The sequence below is a fragment of the Gracilinanus agilis genome, chromosome 2 (genome assembly GCF_016433145.1).
Source record: "Gracilinanus agilis isolate LMUSP501 chromosome 2, AgileGrace, whole genome shotgun sequence".
In the NCBI taxonomy this organism is placed as follows: Eukaryota; Metazoa; Chordata; class Mammalia; order Didelphimorphia; family Didelphidae; genus Gracilinanus; species Gracilinanus agilis.
Genome location: NC_058131.1, coordinates 504,896,443 through 504,917,862, shown reverse-complemented (window position 1 = coordinate 504,917,862; position 21,420 = coordinate 504,896,443). Strand labels below are relative to the sequence as shown.

Sequence of the window (21,420 nt, the reverse complement as noted above, 5' to 3'; positions counted from 1 at the left end):
TGGAGCATGGGAAAATGCACCTTTCAGGTCTATGGATAAAGGAAGAGTTTATGACCAAATGAGAGATAGAATCACAGGAAGTAAAATGGATAATTTCGATGAGATGAAATTTAAAAAGGTTTTCCCCAAATGAAACCAATGCAACCAAAATAAGAAAGAAAGCAAGAAACTGGGGAGAAATTCTATAGAAAATTTACCTGATGAAGGCCTTGTTTCTCAAATATTTATAAATTTTTATAAGCCAAATTTATTTGGCAAGAGCCATTCCCCAGTTGATAAATGGCTAAAGCACATGAACAGGTAGTTTCAGAAGAAATCAAAGCTATCAATAGTCACATAAAATGCTCTGAGTAATTATTTATTAGAGAAATATAAATTAAAACAACTCACAAATCATAGTAGCTAAAATGACAGAAAGGAACATTATAGATGCTGGAGAAGTGGGAAAAGTAGATAGACCAATGTACTAGTGGTGAAGCTGTGAACTGGTCTAACCATTCTGGAGAACAATTTTGAACTATGTCCAAATGGCTATAAAACTAACTGGGCTCACCTTTTGACCCAATCATACCACTAGTAGGTCTGTATCCCAAAAAGATCAAAGAAAAAGGGGGGAAAGGCCTATATGTACAAAAATATTTATAGCAGCTTTTTTTTTGTGACGGTAAAGCATTTAGAAATTGAGGGGATATCCATCAGTTGGGAAATGGCTAAACAAATTGTGATATATGATTGGGATAGAATACTATTGTGCTATAAGAATCAATAAATAGGAGGCTTTCAGAAAAATTTGAGAAGATTTATATGAACTGATGCAAAATGAAGCAGATAGTGGAGAATATTGTACATAGTAACAACAATATTGTAAGATGATCAACTATGAAATACTTAGCTACTCTGATCAAGACTATAACCTAAGGCAATTTCAAGATTTATGATGAAAAATGCTATCCACCTCTAAAGAAAGAATTAATGAACTCTGAGTACAGACTGAAGCATATATTTTCTCAATTGCTTGTTTCTTGATTTTTCTTGTCTTTTTTTCAACATAACTAAATGGAAGTGTATTTTATATGACTTCACACATATAATTGATATCATATTATTTGCCTTCTCAATGAGTGTGTGAGGAAGCAGGAAGAAGGGAGAGAATGTCCAACTCATTTTTTAAAATGAAGGTTAAAAATAAATAAATGAAAAAAATGGGAGAGAAAGGAGAGAAAATGAATTCTTGTTCATCAAAAATGCTGTTTTTTTAAAAATAATGTTGTAACAATCTCCATGGATTGGTATTTTTTCCTTTCTTTTTTGTTTCCCTAGTTTCTCTTGAATTAACTACCTAATCAAAACTGTAACATGCATGACCTTAAGTGGGGTGAACTGCCTCACAGAATTCCACAGTATCCCCCAGAATTCCAGGAGAGGGGGCAGTTGGGGCAGTTAGGAATGTGGGTATAAAAGCAGGACACCCTGCTTGGCAAGGACACTCTTTGGGGGGGGCTGGGTGGCTTAAGAGGGGTAGGATTTTACTTCTCTGCTAGCTTAACCACAGGGTGTCCTGCTTTTATACCCACATTCTTAACTGCCCCAACTGCCCCCTCTCCTAGAGTTCTGGGGTGGTACTGTGTAATTCTCTGAGGCAGTTCACCCCACTTAAGGTCATGCATGTTACAAAACAAGAAATGTACATAATTCACCCCATCCTAAAATTCAGAACTGTTGGGTAGATCAATAGAGGGAAGTTTCTCTTATTTATCATAGACCAACTTGAGTGAGATATGTCTTTGACCAGATTGAAACTGTAAATCCTTAAGTTTCTGAGAAGATAGAACTTCCTCACTGGGATGAGTACCAATGATAACATTATTATTGTTTATTTTGGTGAATAATTCAGAACCTAACTGAAACCTACATACTTTTTTTTTATCATTGCTCTTGAATTTCTTCAGCTTTGGGAAATGTCTTCATCTTGTGTTTAATGATTACTAAAAAAAATGTTTTAGAAATTTCTCGCAACAGTGGTTTTTCTAATCAGCAAGAAGAATTCTGTTGGCACAACCTCTCTCTAGGCAAGAATGTTTGTATATTAATAAATGATACATCTGGCAGATTTTAGATAAAAGGTGAATATAAGGCAGAACTGGATTTTGTGAGACCCTTGTTTGAATCCTGCCTCCAAAATATTTACTAGCTTTGTGACCCTGAACAAGTCACTTAACCTCCTTCAGCCTTTATCGCCTCATCTGTATAATAGGTTTAATAATAGCACCTACCTCATAGGATTATTGTGAGGATGATATGAGATATGTGTAAATGGGAGATGTGTAAAATATTTTTCAAATCTGAAATTTTATTATATTACACATTATATTATAATGATAATATATTGATAGCTCTTAAAATACAGAATATAGATTTTTTTTCCCCTGCTCTATGGCAAAAAGGACTTGCCTAGAGACTAAAAGGTCTGGGATTGCACAGACCTGGGAAAAGCTATGGGAATCCAATGCATGCAGTAGTTGTTTAAATATACTTAGTCCTTTTCTGTTTTTCTATAGTGAAGTATGAAGTAAGGCAATTATCATATGATTGATTCCATATGTCATACTTTTGCATTTGAAGTTCTAAAACATAGCAGTGAAACAAAAAGAGTGGAATTTCCCAGAAGTGTGGATACCACAAGCCCTAAGAATCAATTGCATAAATCCATACATACCACACTCTGAGACTAACCAGGTGAGTATTGCTACCCACAAAAGGGGCAGAGCTGGGAAACAAGGGTAGCCAGCTCTCCAAAGGCCATAGAGAACATAGCGTTACTTCTGAGCGCCCTCAGGTTTGGGGAGGAGCACCAAACTTGGCCCACACCACTGAAAAGGATAAGGCACTTGGCCAGTAGCACTCCCTGGTAATTAAATGAGGAAAATTAATATGACAGCAGAGTAAAGGATGGTTTGGAAGAGGTTTGGGAAGACCCATTAGGAAATTATTGCAATAGCATAAGAGGGTAGTCATAAGGGCCAAGATGCAAGTGGGATCAGGGAGAATAAAGAAGAGAAGCCAGTGAGATCATAGAGGTAAAGTTCATCAGACTTGGTGAGTGATTCAACATGACAAGAGGGAAAAGGAAGCAGCAAAAATAATAACATGGGAAGATGCAGTTAGGTGACTCAGTGGTTTGAGAGTCAGACCTAAAGGCCTGGGTTCAAATCTGGTCTCGGATACTTCCTAGCTGTGTGACCCCAGGCAAATCACTTAACCCCTAATGCCTAGCCCTTACCACTCTTCTGACTTAGGACCAATTCATAGCATTGATTCTAATTTTGAAAGTTAAAAAAAATTGCCTACCCTTACCAGTTCTTCCACCTATAAGTCAATACACAGAAGTTAAGGGTTTAAAATTTAAAAAAAAATAATAGGAGGATAAAAAATCCCAAATGTTTAAAATTGTTTTTACATGTAATTAGGAAGAAATAAAATATTTTGGGAGGAATTTTTTATTTAATTAATTACTTTAGAATACTTTTCTATGTTTACAAGATTCATGTTCTTTCCCTGCCCTCCCCCCCAACCCTCTCCCGTAGCCGACATGCAATTTTACATGTGTCATTGATCAAGACATAAAGAAATAAAATATTAAAAATAAAAAATACGTGCTAAAAACAATATGAGGATTTTTGAAGACAGGGCAAATGGTAGTGATAATAACTGGAATGGTAAAGTCAAGAGAATCAGGTTGAGAGAGCAAGATAGTAACTGATTTAGAGCATGTTTAGTTTGGGATTTCAGTGAAGCATTCAGCTGCAGACATTCTGTGGGCAGCTGAAGATGTGGTAATAGAACTCTGGGGCAAGGTGAAGACTAAACATATAGATGATACTAATTAAAATACTAATATCTAGCATTTATATAATGCTTCAAAGTTTACAAAATATCATTTTATCCTCACAACAACTCAAGGAGATTGGTACTATTATTATCATTCTCATTTTTGTTGTTATTCAATTGTTTTCAGTCATGTCCAACTCTTTGTAACCCCATTTTGAATTCTCCTGGCAAAGATACCGGATTGGTTTGCCATTTCTTTTTCTAGCTCATTTTATAGATGAGGAAATTGAGGAAAACAAGGTTAAGAAACTTGCCCAGGGTCACACAGTTAATAAATGTCTGATAAGTCTTCCTAACTACAGGCATAGCACTCTATCCACTGTGCCACCTAGTTGCTCTATCTATGCCATTGTCATCCTCATTTTACAAGAGGAAACTGAGATCAGGAAACATTAACTGATTTGCTCAGGGCCATGGAACTAGTAAGTGTCTGAGGTCAAATTTGAAATCAGTTTATTCTTAGTCCATGTCCAGCACTGAACCACCTAGTTAATCTTGCTCTCACTCTCTTTCTCTGTCTTTTCCTCCCTCTTTTCCTTCTTTTCCCTCCTCTCTTTTTTTCCTTCTCCTTTTCCCTCTCTCCCTCTCCCTTCTTCTCTCTCTCACTCTTTCTCTGTCTCTCTCCATATATATATGCACACTTATACCCATATATATGAATTTATGTGCATATGTATATGTATATATATACAAATCATCTGCATATGTTATCATTGAAGAATGGAGACTGCCAAGAACAAAGAATAAAAAGAGAGAAGTTCAAGGACATAACCTTAGGAAATAATTTTCTTTAAGGGAATGGGAAGATAAGTAGTCATGGAATAGAGATAAATTAGCAGAAAATCAGGCATTTCAGAAGTTAAAGAAGAACCTCATTAATGTGGATCTCTTAAGAGGAGGTGAGCAACAATTTCAAATGCTTCAGAGAGGTCAAATGGATGAGAACTGAAATATGTCCATTTTCCCTTTTGGGGCCTTATTTTCCTTGCCTCTAACTTGGGGGATATGAACTTAATGATTTATAACCTCCCTTCCAGTTATAAAATTCTATTATTTGTTTGTTGGGAGGTCATTGTTGACTTTTAAAAGAGTAATTTCCATTGAATGGTGAGGAGAGAAACAACATTACAAGGGATGGGAGAGAGTGAGAGTAAAGAAGTAAAGGCATCAGCTGTGGGTAGATTTTTCAAGAAGTTTATCAGAGAAAAGAATGAGAGAAATGAAATAGTGCCTGGATGGTTAAGAGTTAAGGGACAAAATTTTTTTTTTTTTTTAGGTGTGGGTAGACCTGAACATATTTGAGGGCAGATGGAGAATACAGTAGGAAATGTAATAGCAGCATCTCTTTTACATAGGTTGGACTGGTTTTCCTTTAGGGGGCCAAGGATGCCTTCTTTGGAATTGTTTGGTGAGGACCACTGGCATGACTTCCTCATGAAGAGTTAGCATGTGGTAGTTTAGTGGAATTCTCACGGCTTTACAGAATGTATTTCTAACAAAAAAAACTGCTGTGTCAGATGTAGAGGCACAGGGGACCATCATCCATTTGGGTTGGTAATCATACCCCTTTTAACATTTTATTGTAAGTAAATTTTTGCTAATTGAATTTTACAGCCCATGAGTGTTTCATGGCATTCTAATTTCACACTTGAGTGAACCAGCCTGAGCTATGCTAGGCCAGAAGAAGAAGTAAACAATGAAGAAAGAGAAAATGAAGATAAACACAAGTGAAGAAATAGTTGCAAGGGCCTCAGGAGGGCAGAAAAGGATGGATCAAAGATGCAGGCAGCCATAGCAAGGAGTAGGCCCACCTGTTCTTCTGAGAGAGGATGGAGAAAGGAGAGGATGGATAGGATGGATAGTGATGTTGAGAAATCTGGATGGAATTCTCTTGAGGTGGCCTCAATTTTCTCAAGTAAGGAGGTTATGTTAAGCTTGAGGGTGAAGGTTAGGTTAAGTTTGAGGGTGAAGGGGTGCTTCAGACAATGAACAGAGGAAGTCTGGGAAATGAGTGATGGAGTCAATAAGAGGAGAGTAGAATTGCAGAGCAGCAATGAAAATCCAGATTATATTACCAACTATAAATTTATCATGAGTGAGATCTGGACATTACAATAAGTGGGTGAACATCCCCATGCTCATCCAGATGGAATTTCCTCTTAGCATCATCACCATCTGAGGTTTCCCCTAGATAACAAAGTTATTTACATTCAAGTCACAAGCAGGGTTGAAATAATTCCTACCGAAAGACCTGAAGGTCTTCATCTTTTTCTTCCAAATTTAATGAAAGCTTTCCAAAAGCCACTGTATCAAATCATCTATTCAAGCCACAGGCTGGGCTAGATGGAGGTCAGAATTTATGTGCAGTGGAAGTTCACAGCCTGAGATTTCAGGAGATTGAGTACAGAGAATTAAGATGACTTTAGGAAATTGGTCAGCAAAAAAATCAATCTCTCAAGACTGCTATAGGATAGAATAAACTGGCAACTGCAGTAAAAATCATTCTATATTCATTTCCTAAATTGTCTTCCTAAAACTACAAGCCAAATTGAATCTTGAGTCATAAACTTTAAATATGTAAGGGACTATTAAGATTTTTTAAATGATTTTTGGGTTCTTCCAGGGTCAGAGACCAATTCACATTTTTTCTTTGAGCCTTTGCATATAGCTGCTTTAGCTTCATTGTCTTCTGAATTTGTGTTTTAATGTTCCCTGTCGACATAGAAATTTTCTATAGTGAGGTTCACTTTTTGTTATTTTCTTATTTTCCTAGTCTATTTCTTGAATTTTAACTTTATGTTAAAATTGGGTTCTGCTCCTGGGGTGAGTGGGGCTCTGTCCCAAGTGTCAGGTTTTTCATGCTACTGTTTTCAGAGCTAGTTGTGGGGATCTATAAGTTTTCTATTTTTCCAAGGTGGTGTGATCTAAGCAGAGGTGTGTTTCAAACTGTGAAAAACCATAAGAACTCTTTTTAGCCCTGGAACTGGGACCAGGTTTCTTGCTTCTCCTCATCCTGGCACTGTGACCTGAAATCATACATGGACAATGTAAAAAAGTCCTGCATCCCGTGCCAGCAAAGAGTTCCCTGTAATCTCCTTCTGATCAGCTGACTTATGATCTGTAGGCTGAAAGCTTTGAAGAGGCTGCCAATTCAATTGCCCCCCAGATCTGCTATTGTCTTGCTAGGGCTCAGTCTGCCCTGGTTGGTATTTCAATCTTACCCGGTATGACAGATTTTTTCTTCTGACTCTCTAAGTTACTTTGGGTGGGAAAATTGTTTTATCTCACCCTTTCTGGTTCCACCATTCCAGAATTCATTTTGAGGTGTTATTTTAATATTGTTTGGAGGGGAATTTGAGAGAGCTCAGGTGAGTCTCTACCTTTATTCTGGCTCCTGAAAGAGACTCTTCAAAGTCTCTAGTTCTTATACAGAATTAGAAAGTGTCTGATGTTGGATTTGAACCCAGGACCTCTCATCTCTAGGCCTGGCTCTCAATCCACTGAGCCACCTTGCTGCCCTCTAGCTCATATAATTTTACAGAGAAGGAAATAGAAGCCCAAATTGATGAAGTGACAGGCCTTGACACTGAGTCAGTAATTCAGCCAGCATAAGCAGGTAGGTGGCACAGTACATTCAACTCCTACCTTAGGTTGGACTCAATGGCCTCTTGAGTTCCTTCCAGCTCTGTGTCCCTATGTTCTGTGTTACAAATCTGTGTACCTATGTTGCCTCTCGGAACTTTGTGATTTTAAACCAATGTTTTTTTGGGACTAAGGCCCTTTTAAAATTATAAGAGTAAAACCAAAAAAGCTTTTTTGAGAGTATAATTTGTTGGGGGCTTAGGGAGGGCTAAAGGAGCAGGCTATAGGAAACATCAGAATATCTTTCTTTAGGGGCAGCTAGGTGGCTCAGTGGATTATGACCCAGGTTAGAGACAGGAAATCCTGGGTTCAAATCTGGTCTCAAGTACTTCATAGTTCTGTGACCCTGGGCAAGTCACTTAACCCCCACTGCCTAGCCCTTATTGCTCTTCTGCCTTGGAACCAATACACAGTATTGCTTCTAAGACAGAAGGTAAGAGTTTAAACAAAAAAGAATGTCTATCTTCCTCCCCTGAACACCACTGGGAATCAAGATACCATGATGTAAAGATGGGTAGTGACCTCAGGTGGGCATCGCAACATATTCACCTATTTTTGGATGCTTTAATAAGCAGATGAGCATCTCCACTCTGACTCTAGAGGGATGTTGTTACTCACAAAGGAGGCAGCTAGGTAGCTCAGTTTACCTTATTGGGTGAATAGAGAACTAGGCCAAGAGTCAGGAAAACCCAAGTTCAAATCTGACCTCAGACACTTACTAGCTATGTGATTGTGGGCAAGTCATTTAACTTCTGTTTGCCTTAATCCCTTGAAGAAGGAAGTGGCAAACCACTCCAGTATCTTTGCCAAGAAAATCCCAAAGACAGCATTGGTATGTTAAGGTTCATAGGGTCATGAAGTGTTAGACATAACTGAACAACAACCCACAGAAGTGGCAGAACTATGAGACAGAGGTACACATACCTATTGTCTAGAAATCAGTAGCCTTTGATAAATGCTTGTGGTTTTGAATAAAATTAAATGCAGATTTCCCCCACAGTCCTTAGACTATGAACCCAAGAAGCTGAAAGTGGTCATAATATTCTTGAGAAAAAAACATCAAATCCATGTCCATATGCTTTTGATTTGGTTTAACTCACCTTGATCAACTGAGTCTTCAATAATTTTTCTGTGCAAATTCATGGCTCTCTCATCAACCACAATGGCAACGTCCTTTTCTAAAGCTTGCAAAATGGCAGCTAAGGCAATGGCTCCTGGGGGACCATCATTCTCTTCAGGTGGGTCATGAGAAAAATGGGTAGGGAACCCAGTGGTGATAAGCACTGAATGAGCATGGGACAGGGACAGAGAGGCCTTCAGTAGCTCATCTTTGTTGAACAAATGTTTTATTCCTCGGTTTCCTAAAATTTCAAAAGATATGTTTTATGAATATTTTTAAATAAAAGAAAAAAGTTTAGTGTATATATTTGAATATTATTTTTCTTTGTTTTAAGGAAATTATTTTTGCCCTAAATATCAAGGAAGGACAATACTCAAGGGAAGGACAAGGGTGCTGATGAGTTTAAGTCATTCACAGTTGGAATCATATTCTACTAAGACTCTTACTACAGCATTGCCAGTATTGTTGTATAGTCTGAATTCAAATCATCTCCTAATACAACTGTCATCCATATAGAAAAGGAGGTGTACCTAAAGATTTAACCATTTCATTTTAATAAACATTTTAAAGTACCAAAAAAAAAGAAAAGGAGGTGTAAGGGTAAAATAACTCCTTATGCAAAGAAAATAACAATGATAATAGTAACAATAATAATAACTGAGTGATTTATATATAGTGTTTTAAAGTTTATATTACATTTTCCTAGCAAAAGGGCTAGGAAATTGGGGTTAAATGACTTACCCAGGGTCACACATCTAGGAAGTATTACACTCCAGAGTAAGTCTCATATGTAGCTAGTATATAAATGAGTCCAAACTCTTTCTACCATATCACACTATATAGATGGGACCAAAGTATGAATATTGGAACATTATAGAATTGTAGATGGACTGCTGAATTTATAAGCAAGAAGATTAAATTCCATCTTAGACACTCTTTGTGACTCTGGACAAGTAATTCGAACTGCCAGCCTCAGTATTCTTTTTTAAAATTTAGAATATTTTTCCATGGCTACATGATTTATGATCTTTCCCACCCCTCTTTCCTCCTCCCTCCTGGAGCTGACAAGCAATTCCACTGGGTTATACATGTATCATTGTTCAAAACCTGTTTCCATGTTATTCATATTTGCAGTGGAGTGATCCTTTAACATCAAAACCCTAATCATATTCCTACTGAACTAAATGATTGATCCTGTGGTTTTCTTCTGCATTTCTGCTCCCACAGTTCTTTCTCTGGATGTGAATGGTGTTCTTTCTCATAAGTTCTTTGGGATTGTCCTGGGTCCTTGCATTGCTGCCAGTAGAAAAGTCTATTACATTTGATTGTGCCACAATATACCAGTCTTTATGTACAACGTTTTCCTAGTTCTGCTCCTTTCACTCTGCATCAATTCCTGGAGGTCATTGCAGTTCACATGGAATTCCTCCAGTTCTTTATTCCTTTTAGCACAAAAGTATTCCATCATCATCAGATACCACAGTTTGTTCAGCCATTCCCCAATCAATGGACACCCCCTCATTTTCTATAATTTTTGCCACCACAAAGAGCGAGGCTATAAATATTTTTGTACAAGTCTTTTTACTTATTATCTCTTTGGGGTACAAACCCAGCAGTAATATCAGTCTCAGTATTCTTATCTGTAAAATGTAGATAATAATATCTGTAGCACTTTTCCCACAAAATTGTTGTAAGACTCAAATGAGATATTATATATATATATATATATAGCACTTTTCAAACTGTAAAACACTATATAAATGCCACTTACAATTATTATTAATATTAATAATAATGTTCAATAGCCATTTTTCCTGAGGCAGCTAGATGGCTCAATGAATAGGGTTCTGGGCCTGAAGGCAGGAAGACCTGAGTTCAAATCCAGCCTTGGATATTTACTAGGTGTGTCCCCCTGGGTGAGTCATTTAACCTTTATTTGCCTTAACCCATCGGAGAAGGAAATGGCAAACCACTCCAGTATCTTTGCCAAGAAAACCCAATATTGGCATGCAATGGTGCATAGGGTCATGAAAATTTAGACACAACTGAATGACTGAATAACAATTTATTTTTCCAATATCAGCTTATTTAAAATCAGGTGAAACTCAGAAGACCTGCTATTCGCTAGAATTAAAGATGATCTCCAATTAAAATATTGCCTCATTCCCCAAGTTTATTCATAAATCAATTTTTCCAATGCTTTTTGCTTCAGACTGACAAGATGATACTTCCCAGTCATCTGTTCTTTATCTGCACCAGGGCAAAGAAGTAAGGGTGTGGTCCATACCCAAACAGTTTATCTTTGGAAACTATTATGTAACACTTTGCAGCAGAATTCTCTACCCAACAGCACTAATGTTAAGATTAGAGGTGCTTGTCCCTTGTTATACCTTGTTATACACAGACACACACATACTGAGGGGGAAGGAGAAAGCCTGGGAGAGTACTGGTGACTAACAACATCTCAACTGTTTGTATAAGCCTCTTTATATACATATACACAGCTATCTCTGAGGCTCCTTGGAAATTTTCAGAAGTCTCTAAGACAGCCATATTATTTTTAAGTCTAAGAGCAGTGCCCTGGCAGGAGGCCAGCTGGAGAGTGCAGTCCCAGCTGTCACTGAAGGCACAGAAAAGCCAAAAGATGGTACACTTCAAGGCAATGCCATTGATTAGGAATAGAACCTTTCAACTACCTCAACCCCTACCATGGTTGGACTCTACCACTGCTAGCCTTCCTCTGCACTGAAAAGAGAAGCTAATTGGGAAAGCTCTATCCACCAGCTTGTTGTCTTTTTTGTCCTTTGCTTTTGAAAAGGATCAATGACATCATGTGGTGATATTTGGCATGTGAATTGGATTTAAATGAAGCAGAGTTGTACAAAGTTGTCAGCCTGGCTCTCTTTTCCAGAGTCATCAAAGTCTAATTGGCAAGACAAAAGTCAGGAGAATTGGTGATAGCCTGGGATGCAGTGGATGAACTTGGGAACTCTGATAGCTTTTTAAGATTAGGAGATCTTTCATGGAGAACTCAGCCTACCAAAGCTTTAAACTATAGGAGTGATGCCAACTTAACAAATCACTCCATCATTGCCATCACCCATCATCGTCATCATCATCATCATCATCATCATCATCATCATCATCATCACCATCAACATCATCATCATCAACATCATCATCATCAACATCACATTATTATTATCATCATTGCCATCAGCAACATCTGTGTCAACATCATCATTGTCCACATTGAAAAGTGTTTTTTAAGGTTGGCAAAGTATTTTATGTATATCATCTTATATGAGCCTCATAACCCTACAAGATGGCTGCTATTATTGTCCTCATTTTACAAATGAGGAAACTGAGGTCTACAGAAGTAAATTGGTTTGCTCTAGGTTACATAGCTAGTAAGTATTGAGCATAGAGCAAAAATTCAGGTTTTTCTGAATCCAAGCCCAGTTCTTTATCTAGCATGACAAGATTTATGGTCAGTGGCACTCTGCCCATGATCTATTACCACTTCTGGGAAGTTCAGTTCTCTATCTTCAGAAAGATGGAACGTTAGGGGACATGCACAAGGTGAGTTCTGGCAAGCTTCACCAAGTCTTTAAGTATTTTTTGGTTGATCAGCTGATGGATGGATAGACTTTTTATGGCAGATAATGGTCAAAACTGACCAATGAGATTAGAAAGTTGTTTCTTTTTCAAAGAGAACCAATGAAGTCTTAGGGTGATTTTTCCCCTGACTTGCAAAGGAATTAAATTTAAGTGAGACAGAGATGCACAATGTCATCAGCATCACTTCCTCTTTCAGTCATTGAAGTCCAGTGGCAAGACAAAAGTCAGAATGGCTGGAGATGACCCGGGATGCAGTGGATGACCTTGGTATCTTCTGTGTCTGACTAAGCTCTAAGCACTCTACAGTGCCTTTTTCAGTTGCCTTCATGGCTGTTGGAACAAATTGTTCTTATCTAACCATTCCACCACAGGAAGTCTTTACACGCTTGAGGTAGACATCCCCCTAACTCAGCAACAGATTTGTGGCCTATCAGTTACCCATAACCTACTTTAGTCCATCTGCCAAGACAGTTTTACCAGGGTGTGGTTGCTACACATACTACAGTTGAGAGTTGGGTAAAAGGTGAACAAAAGTGGCTGAGCAGCCCTGAAAATGGCTCAGTAAGCCTTCACCCCAGAGGTGCTCGTCCTCCCTGAACATCTCATCCATCTCAATCAGAAAATACAGATTCTCAGAAGTCAAAGTAAATGGGATATGGTCCAGAAAGAGATACATTTTTGTTCTACCAGTCCCCCAACCTGAAACTTTTACATGCCAGGAATTGTGTTAGAGTGAAAAAGAATGCTGCCCTGGGAAACAAGACGCTTGGTTTCTAATTTGGCTCTATATTTATTAACTCTATAGCCTTATGGTTCTTCCAGGATCCTAGAATTAGAAAGGATATTAGAGACCATCTGGTCCAGTTACCTCATTTTATAAGCAATACTCAATCACAAACTTGGTAGAATACATGTAAAGGGACATGACTCCTGGTTGAGAGACCTCTGATCCCAGGCACTGACATTGTAAAAGACTGAAAACAGAGAAGAAGTTCAGGAGAAATAAATTCAAGAAGTGGAAACTTTTAAATGGCTGCAAGGATTCTCAGAGCCACTGACAAGTTATGGAAGCTGCCCTCATTTCCAACATGTCTCTTGATTTCCACATTTACCACCCTAGAGACTACTGATAGCACACTCCTCTTTTTATTCTCAGCTTAATATACCTCTGGGGCAGCTAGATAAAGTGCTAGGGCTAGAGTCAGACAGACCTGAGTTCAAATCTAACCTTAGACACTTACTAGCTGTGTGACCATGGGCAAATCACTTAACCCTGTTTGCCTCCTCTCGACTATACAATGAGTTGGAGAAGGAAATAGCAAACCATTCCAGTCTCTTAGCCAAGAAAACTCCAAATGGGGTCATGAAGAGTCAGACACGACTGAAACAACTGGATAAAAACTGTACTTCTAGACTGAGATTTTTGATATGTGGTAGAAAGCTATAATTCTGGCATGATACTGACAACCTTCTTGGAGATAAATCAAGGGAAAGAGTGAGCACTCAGTGACAGTCCCCTTCCTATTTCCATCAAAGGCAGAAATCACAGTCTTATTTGTAAGGTAGGCTAGTTCCCAGATCAGAGATTTATTTAAGGTACATGTGAGTCAGCTTTCATTATACTTAGACAACACATAGATACACATACATATTATATATATATATCTTACATACAGATGTTAAAATTGAAACCCAGAGAAGATGATTTGCCCATGGTCAAAGATATGACAAGATCAGGGTACAAGTGCAAAACTTTTGACTACAAATCCAGATATACTACTTTAGGCTCTGGATTTAAAGCTAAAGGAGATCTAATATGAACCTCTTACTTTACAGACATGGAAACTGAGGATTTGAGAAAACCAAAGGCTGAAGTGTATTGATAAGTTTTTAAAAATCAGCTCTCTGAGGAAAAAGAAATGTATGCAATACATATTTTAACATTTAATCTGAACTATTAAACATTTTCCCCATCAATTAAGTCAATCAATAAAACAATAAATCAAGCCTAATTTGTAGCTTTCAGTATTTCAGAAATGTAAATGCTCACACTGAAATTTTAAAAATCAGTTCTGCTGGTTAGAGCTGGCTCCAGTACATTTCTGGCCAAGGTCACACAAGTAGTTAGTAACTGTCAGGGTTTAAATCTAGGCTGCCTGACTGTTAATTCAGTGATATTATTTTTCTATTTGGCAAGTTCCGTGAATCTAAATCATGCCCTTATCCTACTGCTGAAATAAAGGCACAACAACTGCATTTCATTCCTCCCCTATACAACCAGACTCAGTTTCTCTATTTGCAAAATGAAAAAGTTGAACTAAATAAAAAGTTAACATTTTGTGTGTGTCATCAACTCCTTTGGTAATGTGAAGAAGCCTCCAGACACTCTTTTTCAGAATGTTTTAAAATATAACAAGGTTACAAAGGAAACCAATTATATTGAAATATGTTGATAAATTTTTTTAAAAACTTCACCCCAAGACTACAGGGTCTATGAGGTTCTTCCCAAATCTAATATTAATAGGCTCTAAATCACAGAATTTGCCAAGTGTATTGAATGTACTTAGCTCCCTCTGGTGGCCACTAGGAAGCCTCTTAATTGAAGATGTAGAAAAGGACTTTGAACATATGGATCTTCTTTGAGAGCAGAGACCCTTCTAGTGCTTATTTAGTGACCTAACTCCAAACAAGCAGCAAACCGAACCATCCATAGAACCAAAGACTCGAATATTCCCTAGTCGGAAGCACAAAAAAATGGTCTTCTGAATATCTGAGTTGTACTTTGGCTGAGATAGACCGAGTTTGCCTAGGCTTAGACCCCAGCATTGGGTCATAAAGATGGCAGCTGACATGGTCCTGCCAATGTGATCAAGACAGTTGGTAGTTGTTCCCCAATTTCCTAAGGTTGGAGTGCATATTTTAATCTGAGGGTTGCAGCAGATTCTTGGGCAGGTAAGGTAGAGAAAAATGATATGAAATTTATCTGATCTAGGAGTTACAGGGAAAGAGGAACTGAACAAGGACAGATAAGGATGCTCTGCCTCATTCTAAGAGGGACCCAAATGCCCCCTAACCTATCCTTTCCCCCATGCCCAGGGGTCTGGGTATCATTAACACAGTCTCTGAGAATCAGCATGGGATAATAATTAGAAAGTACAACAGGACCCTTTTTATGTGAAATTCATGCAAATTCAGGTATAAGTGATTGGAAACAAAAAGGCAGAAAAATATGGAAAATTAAAAAAAAATTAACTTCCATGTTCTATCCATACCATTTTCCCAAGTGGTGTAGAGTCTTGCAGCGGTTCACCCAATCATATTCATTCTTGTTCTGAGAAGCATTATAATCATCCCTAAATATAAAGCTATGCAAATTCAGGAAACAAGCAACATTTTATGAATTTTTCATAGATTACTAGCCTGCCAAGAACAGATAAATACCTGTCCCACTCCAAGCAAGTATAGAAAAATTAGAAAATTGGGATAAAACAAATGACTAACAAAAACAAAAAAGAAAAGGAAAAGAAAAAGAAAAAAAGGAAAAAGAAATTTCTATAGTGCCAAACGGGCTCCTAGTTTACACGGACTCTCCCCAGGGTGGGAGGTACAAGTAGAATTCTACAAATGAGGAAGGGGTGGGGGGAGGAGGTATCACCTGAGTCTCACTTTGAGCTGAGGCAGATGTAAAAGTGAGCAGAACCAGGAAAACAATTTCCATTTTAACATCATTGTAAAAGTGTACAAATTTGAAAGACTTAAGACCTCTGATTGATATGATGATCAGTCAAGATTGCAGAGGAGCAGTGGTTTAGAATGCTTCCCATCTGCTGACAGAGAGATTATGAGCTTTGATCCAGAGTGAGATACACAATTTTGGACATGATCAACATGGGAATGTTTTGATTGACTATGTGTACATGTTGGAGGAATTTTATTTTCCTTGGCATGAGGCTAATAGTAAGGGGAAGAGCAAGGGAAAGTGGGTAGGCATTTGTTAAATTTTTAAAATTTAATTTAGAAGATTCAATTTTGTTTTCGCTAAGTTTTTACTGTCAGGTGATATTTCAAAGCATTTTCAATATATTACATATAATATATTTAAATCACCTTTTGAACCTTAAAGCACTATATAAATGTTCGCTATTATTTTGTGTCAATTATCACAAAAGTTGTGATTTTTATAGTGATTGTTAACAATTTGTATATCTTTCTTATTCTTTGACCATTATCCATTGAAGAATTGGAATTGTCACTGCTACTTTAACATCTTTATTGTTTGTTTTGTACAGATTTAAAATTTTTTCATCCACATTGTGCCTAATAAATTTTTTCCTTTTGTTGAATTGAAAAACAAGTCATTTCCCATTTACAATTGAGGTAAATACTCTATTCCATTTTCTGCCATCTTTTGTTGATAATTTTTTAAAAAAGGTTTGTTTCTTATCAGCTAGAATTCATTCAGATTTATGGTGTAATATGTGGTTCTTAATTCCTTTCATACCCTAGAGTACCATCAATTTTCTCAAGTGTATTTACAAAATAATGAATTCTTTCTCTAGTTTTTATTTTCTATAGGCTTATCAAATAGTAATTGTTTTTATATTTTTGGTTGAATGTCTGGGACATCTTTCATTGTTCTAATTTATTTCTTTTTTTTCCAGTGCCACCAGAAAGTTTTGATGATGACCACTTGTAATAGGTTTTAAAAACTGAGAGAGTAAAACTACTTACATCACCTTTTATTTTTAATGTGCTACTGAGTATGTTTACCTATATTTTCATATCCATTTCACTATGACTTTTTTCTAGTTCTAAGAATGAAACCCCTTGGTATCTTGATAGATATTGAATATATATTAATCTTCTTATATTAATCTGGTCCATTCATGAATATTTAGGTTTATTTTGGTCATTTTATAGTTTCTTATATATAGATTCTTTATATGCCTAGGTAGTTTAATTCTCAAATATTTTATAATTTCTAGAGTTATTGTAAAATGAGTTTCTTTTTTTAAAGAAATCTCTTTTTTTGCTGTTACTTAGAGATGCCAATGATTATGTAAGTTTGAAACTTAGCTTAAAATTTATCCTTTTTTGGTAAATGTAGTTACATTTTCCATTAAATTATGCATATCCAAATTAATGATATTTTGACTTCTTCACTTCTAATGTTAACCCATTTAATACCTTTTTTTGCATCATCGTGACTTTGAAAATTTCTAATAATATGAGAATAAGAATACTAAAGGAGTAAGAATGAGCATCCTTATTTTGTACCTGTTTTTAGTGAGAATGTTTCTAATTATATATTATGTTGATGTTTGGCTTGTTGTTTAGATATTTTGGCTTATTGTTTAGATAGAGGGAGAACCTCTTTATATCTAGTCTTTTTAGTATTTTTGCTATGAACAAATATTGGACTTTATCACATGTTTTATTTGCATCCATTGTCATAATAAACCCTTCACTTTCAGGTAGGGAAACTGAGGCCTGAGGTCACATAGTAAATTGCACAGTTGGGATTCACAATTAGACTACAAATCTTCTGGCTACAAATTTAATGCTCTTTTTTCCACAGCAGGTTTAATTTCTTATTATTCAAGACAAAAACTAAGACCTGATAAAGTTAAGTAGTTTAAGTAAATTCCTATCTGAGACTTCTTTATGCTAAACCAGTCAGGGCTCAACATGACAATGTAGTAGCAACCCATAATCTAGTTGTGATTGCCTGGGAGCTCTTGCAGGTCCTTGCCACCAACTCATCTCTCTTGCATCCTATATATAGATCTACCAGAATGTCATTTAAAGGGAAATAAAGTCAGCAGCAATTCAACCAGATGTTTAATACAAAAAAGTCAGTCTTACATGCACTAAGTATAACCCCTTATGTTCAATTTTAGTTTTCTAGAGCCATGAACACTCTCTTGATCCCAAGAGGTTTCTTTTTTTGGAGGAAGGAAAGGGTATTTGTTTGTTTTTCTTACCTGGATCTCTGGCAATTATGCTCTCTAGCTCTCTAATTTTCTGTACACTAGATGATGAAGTAATGCTGTAGTGCAGAGGATTTTGGGAAATGCAATGGACCTCTGAGACTTCCCCAGAATGACTCACTTGAATCCTTTTATCTTTCTGGTCAATAACAACTGGACACCCAGGAGCACTGGTAAAAGCCAGTGGTGACTCTGAAATAGGCAAAAAATATTTTGATTTAGTACTTGGAACAAGAGGGATTTCAATTTAATTTAGTTCACATTAATTAAAGTATCTACCATGTACAAAACAATGTGTAAAGTGTTAGAGATAAAAGACAAAAATGGAATTGTCCCTTTGTTTTAGGAGTTTATAGTCTTTTGAAGGGAAGAAGACTATTTTTAAATGAGAAAAAAAATCCAGGACCATAAAACAAGGGTAAGTGTGAGTCCAAAAGTTATTTAGACTTTGGGTAGTCATATCTGAATATGAAAGACTAGGAATATTGTTAGGCACATAAGAGGATCCTATGGCCTTGCCACTCAGGCTTAACTTTTTATAGCTGATACTTTCTACCCATCTTCCTCTCCTGTTTTGTGGGAGAACAAAAGAAACATAGGGTTGGAAAACTTCAGAATTCTGAAACTCAGAGCCACAAAAGTGATTTTTCTAAAGTACAGATTCAACCATGCCACTCCCCTTCTCATTAAACTACAGTGGTTCCAAATACAAAATGCCCTGTTTGGCAATCAAAGCCCTTTTTAACCTATCCCTCTCCAACCTTTCCAGTCTTCTTAGACTTTACTCTCCCCCACATACTCTTCCATCCATTGACACTGGCCTCTTGGAGGTTTCATGAAGAAGATACTCCATTTTTTGACTCTGTGCATTTTCTTTTCTCTCATGCCTAGAATACCCTCCTTCTTCAACTCTACCTACTGATTTCCCTGGCTTCGTTTTAGTTCCAATTAAAATCCCATCTTTTACAGGAAAATGTTCCCCATTTTAATTCTTTCTTATTCATTCTATATATAGCTTGCTTTGTGTATATATATATATATATATATATATATATATATTTTTTTTTTATATTGTGTCCCACATTAGACTGTAAATTCTTTGAGAGCAGAGACTGTATTTTGCCTTTTTTAAAATCTCCAGTGCTTAGTACAGTGTCTGGCACATACCAGGCAATTGATAAATGTTTATTGATTGATTGATATACTGGTTGGTAATTATTGGACAAATAGCCATTATATACGGTTTATATTATTGTTCATCCTTTGTTTTTCAAAGACCAGTGGCATCATGGATGATGCCTTGACTTGGGAATGAATTAGATTTAAGAGAGGCAGAATTGTGAAACATTATCAGCTTCACTCTCTTCCAGAGTCATCAAAGACTAGTGGCAAGACAACAGTCAAGACAACTGGTCATGACCTTGCATGACCTTGGCATCTTCAATGTCTGACAGCACATTATTTAGCTGCCTTCATGACCATTGGAACAAAATGTTCTCATATAACTATTCCATTAGAGTAAACTCTTCGTATGCTGAGATGGACATCTCCCTAACTCACAAGTTTGAGACCTGTCTATTACCCTCGACCTGGTTTAGCCCACCTGCCAAGATGATTTTACTGAGGTGTAGCTGCTGGACATACTACAGCTTCTTGGAGCCACAGGTAAGAGTTGGGGGACACCCTGAACACCAAAGGTGGATGGTTTCAAGGTGTGGGCAACCTTGAAAAAGATTTGGCAAATCCTCTCACCAGAGTCCTCCCTGAACACCTCACACATTTTATATATATCCAAACATATGTGAGTATGCATATGTATATGCCTTATAATCTACCTTTAAGAGATTAAAATCAGCATGCATAAAGAATGTTCATTATGAAGTAGAATGAGGTTGCCCAGACTCTGTTCTCAAGAGCTAGTGACTTGGGGAGTTGAATTGCCTTTTGAACATGAGAGGCCCAGGTAAATTTTGTAGAAGAACAAAACAGATCACTTTACAAGTGAAAAAAAAGGCAGGATTTTTTTTCCTTTTCCCTAAGGAAGACTGCTGATCCAAGGTAAAGATTTAAAAGAATTGTTTAACAACAACAACAAAATGTCTCTGGCTATGAACTAAGGAACATGACAGTGCCTGATCTTTTCAGACAGAAAAGATAGCCAAGAAATTTAGCTGAGCCTAAAATTCTGGAATTCAGACAGAGAATCATCCAGAAGACATTGTGTGCTATCAAAGCAGTGTCCAAGAAAGCAGTATTTGGCTGAGATTATCTTCCTAGCATCCAGTGGAAACCAGAGAAGACTGGTTGGGAACAGACCTTGTGGAAGGGAAAATGATATCATCACTGGAAGATGTCAGCAGTCCTGCAGCATCAGATATATGAAATAGCCCTGTACTTATGGGCCCTGACCACATATATTTTCTATGTGTGTTGTATCTCCAAGAATATATATTATCTCCACTAGAGAAATAGAGGAAATGTTTATTGCCATTTAAAAATCTGTGATTTCTCATGGTTTTGAGTGGTTACTCACTCGCATAATACCTTGAACTTGGAGCAGTCACTTCTAGAGGATCTGCTCTTCAAGTTAGGGGGTGCCCCAAGGTTCTATACAAATATATCCAATTTTAGGGAAAATGGGAAGGGGAAATGGAAGAGGTTGTCTGTTGCTGATATGCTCAGAGGATTCTCTTGTTCAATTCATTCATAGAATCATAACCCAAAGAGTTAAGAACTGAAGTTATATGAGAAAGAGAACATCTAATCCAATCCCCTCATTTTTTCAGGAGAGAGAGGCCTACACAAATGATAGAACTTAATTAAATTCATCCAGCTAGTCTTTAGCATAGCTAAAACTAGCATTCAGGTCTCCTGACCCCACTCTAGTATCTTTTTTTGCCAAGTTCATCCAACACTTTAATACAGAAAAACTTCTAATAAAAACATAAAATGTGATTTAAGCAAATTAACATTTAGGATTGGAACCAAAGTGAAAACAGAAGAATAGGTTTTATGAATTTATTCATTATTCAATCATGTCTTATGGACTCTTGGTAAGAGAGTCTAAAAAAGGCTCAATAAAAACATATTTCCTTATGTCTTCTGAACCTAATTAGGAAGGACTTAAACTGAAAAGAGAAGACAAGGAGGAAAAAAAAA

At 36.9% G+C, this 21,420-nt stretch overlaps 1 protein-coding gene across 1 annotated transcript in view; it reads right to left on the bottom strand.

The window, feature by feature from the left end:
• The window catches only part of DGLUCY (D-glutamate cyclase), a 121,721-nt gene that overhangs the window by 39,920 nt on the left and 60,381 nt on the right, over nt 1-21,420 (bottom strand). The window contains exons 6-8 of the mRNA XM_044659993.1: nt 19,906-19,984; nt 18,256-18,453; nt 8,631-8,891 (exon numbers count right to left, since the gene is read on the bottom strand). Coding sequence (XP_044515928.1) covers nt 8,631-8,891; nt 18,256-18,453; nt 19,906-19,984 — 538 coding nt within the window. The remainder of the gene's footprint in view (nt 1-8,630; nt 8,892-18,255; nt 18,454-19,905; nt 19,985-21,420) is intronic.